Source organism: Poromitra crassiceps, assembly GCF_964638095.1.
Source record: "Poromitra crassiceps genome assembly, chromosome: 7".
NCBI lineage: Eukaryota > Metazoa > Chordata > Actinopteri > Beryciformes > Melamphaidae > Poromitra > Poromitra crassiceps.
Genome location: NC_139628.1, coordinates 28,705,182 through 28,710,181, shown reverse-complemented (window position 1 = coordinate 28,710,181; position 5,000 = coordinate 28,705,182). Strand labels below are relative to the sequence as shown.

General features: G+C 44.9%; 1 protein-coding gene across 1 annotated transcript in view; it reads left to right on the top strand.

Moving 5' to 3' along the window:
• The window catches only part of phka1a (phosphorylase kinase, alpha 1a (muscle)), a 52,264-nt gene that overhangs the window by 32,208 nt on the left and 15,056 nt on the right, over positions 1-5,000 (top strand). Inside the window, exons 18-19 of the mRNA XM_083640584.1 lie at positions 849-1,048; positions 4,046-4,207. Of these exons, the coding sequence (XP_083496710.1) occupies positions 849-1,048; positions 4,046-4,207 (362 nt within the window). The remainder of the gene's footprint in view (positions 1-848; positions 1,049-4,045; positions 4,208-5,000) is intronic.

Below are 5,000 nucleotides of genomic sequence, written 5' to 3'. Positions count from 1 at the left end.
GCTAAACCAGGTTTAAACTCAAACTTACTCGGATAAGGCATTAAACTAGCTTCGTAGTACAGGCTACTGATCAGTCAGTGAGTCATTATTTACATACAAATCAGAACTAGAGTGCACAATTTTCTGTTTCACCTTACACTATCTTTGTGTTCATGGTCCTTTTTTAAGGTTTAAGGGTTCAATTTAGTTAATTTTCAAATTACGGTATGTATTATATGATAATGAAATGTGCAAAGCAAAAACACTTCAGGAAGAAAGCAATTGGCCATGTCTGTGGGTGGGAAGATTTAAATTGTGGCAGAGTGGGGCATCTGGGTAGAGATAAAAAGCACTCGCCTACCAGCGCGGAGACCCACGTTCCATTCCTGGTAGCAGTACTTCTGGCTTGGTCAGACGTTCCTACAGACACAATTGGCCGTGTCTGCGGGTGGGAAGCAAGTGGGGTATGTGTCCTGGTCACTGCACTAGTGTGTCCTCTGTTGGGTCGGGGTGCCCATTTGTGGCGGAGGGGAACTGGGGGGAATAGCTTGATCCTCCCATGTGCTACGTCCTACTGGTGGAACTCATCGGTGTCAGTGAAAAGAAGCGGCTGGCAACTGCACATGTTTCAGAGGAAGCATGTGCTAGTCTACAACTCTCCCCAGATCAGCAGAGGGGGTGGAGCAACGACCGGGACAACAGGGGGGATTGGCCAAATATAATTTGGGAGAAAATGTGAGGGGAAAAATCTGGGGGGGGGGGGGGCGGGGGGTAAAAAAGAGCACACTTTGTGTAATTGACACACCCCCCCTCCCCCCAAAGTTCTTATAAAAGAATCTCCTCTTCTTCTTTTACTTCCTCTCCTCCAGGATCCAGACGGGGAAGCTGTCAGAGTTCATGACCACTTCCTGTTTCGCTCACCTCAGCTTTCTGGACGGTAAGGGTTCCGGCAGCACGGGCCGCCACGACGAAGAGTGTGATGATGAGCAGGATGGTGGTGGTGATGATGATGGTGACAGCGCTGGATGCTTTACCCAGGGCATCGTGCATGAGTTACGCCATGATGATGGTAAGAATTTTCTTGAATTGAGTGACATCTTGAAATGAGTTGCGCGATCTGATTTGTTTAAAAATGTGGGCCTTTGTTTCAAGGAAATTCTTAAAAACAGGTGAAACTGCACAGGTAACAAGTCAAATGATTTCACTCCATTTTTCATTTGTTTGCCGATGAAAAATAAGATTTTAGACCCAGGCCAATAGAGATTATATATTTCAATCATGAGAGACCAGAGGGTAAGGTTAATCAGCAAGCTTTATTAAAGTATGGCATGGCGATGAGATTCATGGCCTGAAGCGGTATGGCATTAATTCTGATGGCGTGGCAGCATGGCAACTGATTCTTTGGCGTAGTGACTCCGTGGCAAGATGCCTCTCTTCTTGAGGCGGGAGGGCATCTGCTCGGGCTAGAATAGAGAACCCCCCCCCGTAGGGGATTCTTCAGGAGTCAATACATTGGTGGTGGACTGGGGAGGTGGGTGGGGTGAAACGCGGCTTCCAGAGAAGGAGTTAGATCAGCTCAAGTGCAGCGGCTGTGCGCCCAGCGTGGCTATAAATACTGCCACGTCATGGCCTTGGCACTGACGACATTAACGCCGTCACCTAGGCAAGTGCGTCACGCGAACGTCACGCTGGGATTACTGCACTGACGACATTAACGGCGTCACCTAGGCAAGTGCGTCACGCGAACGTCACGCTGGGATTACTGCACTTGTCGTCACGCTAGGATTACATGTGATGATGAGGTCGCTATGTCACTAGATTACGTGTGGCGTGAGGCAGCGTGTCTGGTCTTCATCTTGAAACTAGGTCGAGACCATCATGACTTGTCCAGATTGACATGTTTTGCAGTCTTAGCATTGTTTCTCATTTCATGTCCTTTATAAGGTAATGACAGAGTTAAAGCAGCTACGAGCAACTTTTTCGATTGTTATTAAACAGTATAAATTTAATATCAATGCATCACATCTTACCTCTAATAGTCGACGAGATCAATGCAGAGTAGTCTCGCTTGAACCCCGAGTGAATCGGCCAGTGTTAGTGTGTCTGTAGCCAGGGCAGATCAGGAATTGAAATGAAACGGTTTGCAGCAGCCACTTCGGCCATAACCACAAAATAACTTCCAAAAACCTGTTAGAATATAACGAGAGATGTTCCCGCGAGTATGCGTGGCGTTCACATTGTTTATGTTATGTTGCTAGGCAGCGCAAACGGCGAGGTAGGCAGCTGCGTTTCACTTCCTGGTTTCACTTCCGCGTTTCACGTCCGGGTTACCCGGTCCGGTCGCTCTAGAGAGCCCCCTGTTGGCGCGAGTTTAGACAGACTATAGACTTAATAATCACCTAAGGGAGCAATCTCAGATACACACGGCTTTGGTCTCGTCGACTATTAGAGGTAAGATGTGATGCATTGATATTAAATTTATACTGTTTAATAACAATCGAAAAAGTTGCTCGTAGCTGCTTTAAAAAATATATATACCAAAATATAAAATATATATTTTGGAACTATGTAGCTTTACCTTTGTCATACATTTGTCATAGTTCATAAATATTGTAGATCAACGTGTCTTTGAATTTGTTTCGTAAATTGACATTTCATTTTAATGACAAAATCTGTTTATCCTCCAACTGAGGAAACATTACATTACATCCCCACTAGATTTTTACTAGTCCTAACATTCATAACACAATTAACATATCCAGGCTTTTCTCACATCTAGAGCGTGAGATTACACCAAGATAACACATATCTCATCCTACATTATATGTGCTAATCTTATTAACATATTATACCATCATGCAGGTGTTTTAATCCGTAGCTTAAAAGCAGCTTCTGATGCCAACATTTTAGTCGTGTTGGCGGCTCCATTTGGCCCCGACAGCAATGACCGTGACAAGCGAGTGACCATGTGTGCACGCACGGCATGCTGGGATACGTAGTAAGCTAGAGCACATGGTTAAAGTTGTTTATCTCAACCTTGAAGCTACTCAAGGGGAAATTAAGTTCAGCCAGCTTAGAGTTTTGAAGGGTTAAATTATTTCTGACCTTACATCATCTTTCTTCTGTTGGTCCCTTGAAGGTTTAATGCTAGAAGCTTCAGCTTTTGTTAAAGTGGTATACAAGATGAATGATGCATCTCTATTCAGGAGATTCCTTTTTGGATAATGCATTGATTGGCATGGATTGATGATAAATATGAAAAGAAAGGTCATACTGTAGTAAAATGAGGTTTTGCTGCTTGCCTTGTGTGCATGGCTGTCTGAACTGAATGCACACACATGCCATCATGTCTAACAGCTGTGTCATTGAATGCATGGGTGAGCATCGGCATCTTCAGATGATCCAGGGAGCAATGTTTTGAAAGTGTTTCGATTGTCAATGAGAAAGCGCTGCATCCAGAAAGACCAATTAAAGACTTTGTGAGACCCTTTAAACACTACTCAAAATTGGATTTCAGGCCAATCTAACAGGCAGAATAAAGGTTCAAAAAGCTGGCGAAAAGATTGAACATGGATAATGAAAGTTCTGAAACTCTTAATAAGATAAGAAAAAGAACACAGGGAAGTTAAATGTTTAGGGACCCATTCACATCTTTGGGTGCACAATTTGTGCACGCATTTGTTTTACTTTTAAACTCTGCATTGACTGAGATCACCCAGTGTATAGAGAAGCTGCCTGGTTTACTGCCTAATAGACTAATAGTCTAATTTTATAGTTGCACTAAGCCTAATTGAAACATAACATGGTTAAAAATAATACTTCTAAACATTGACTTTTTGAGGACCTGTGGATACTCTGAATGAAGGTGAGTAGAAACTCATGATGCAGCATTTACGAAGTTTTGAAATCAAATTGAAAAATTGATAAACCTGTTGTGTTTTTCGCTGCTGTCTCTCTCTCTCTCCTTCCTCATCCCTCCCTATTTCTTCTTTCTTCCCAATGTTTCTTCCTCATCATTCTGTTTTCTTCCCCCTCTCCTTCTCCCTCCCTCTGTCCGTCTCCCCAGAGGCCGACGACCTCGCCCAGTACCTGGACCACCTGTTGGCCCATGCCGCCCCCAAGAAAGCCAAGCCCCAGGCGGGGGGGCTGGGCAAGTTCAGGGCCGCTGCCACCAAAACCAAGGAGATAGTCTCTCTGAGGAACAAGGCTCAGGACCTCAACGTTCACAGTGAGTGCATTCAGAAATGCGTCGTTGCAGTATTATCGGGGATACTCGAGTGTTCGGGGCTGCTACTTTGGAGATACTTCTTTTTTCGGCCAAAGGTTTTCTCTTTGTCTTTACTGAAGAGGATACGCTTGTTGGAGCTGTGACGTCCTATCTGAGTTTTTGCAGCGTTTTGCGACACGTACGGCAGTCCGACTGCTTGATGACACATGCTCTAACTTTCAGCGAGTGTTGCACAGCTTGTTTACAGAAAAAAACATGGATGCCACCGGTAAAAATAAGACCCCCCCCCACACACGTTAGAAACATGACACAAAGGCTTTCAGGTTAAATTCAGGAGGGACGCTCCGACGCAGGAAGTAGAGACGTCATGTGGGCGTGTCTCCAGTTATTAATCGGACTCTGTAGCATGTAAACGGGAATTTGAATGGAATATTCTAGAAGCAACTCATGTAAACACCTTAATCAGAATATTGTCTTATTTAGAATAAGGTCAATCGTCAGATTATTGCAGTCCATGTAAACAGAGTCAGTGAGATAAAGCAGATGAGGAAAGGGCCAGAATGGAAATGGAGGGAGGACAGGATAAAGAGAAGGCAAGATGGGGTTAAGAAGAAAACATGTGCCAGAGAGGGAAGGAGGCGGAGCAGAGATGCAAGGTCAAGGAGGCGGAGCAGGAGGGAAGGAGGCGGAGCAGAGATGCAAGGTCAAGGAGGCGGAGCAGAGAGGAGGGAAGGAGGCGGAGCAGAGAGGGAAGGAGGTGGAGAAAGGGCGCTTTAGGGAATCGGGGGAAGTG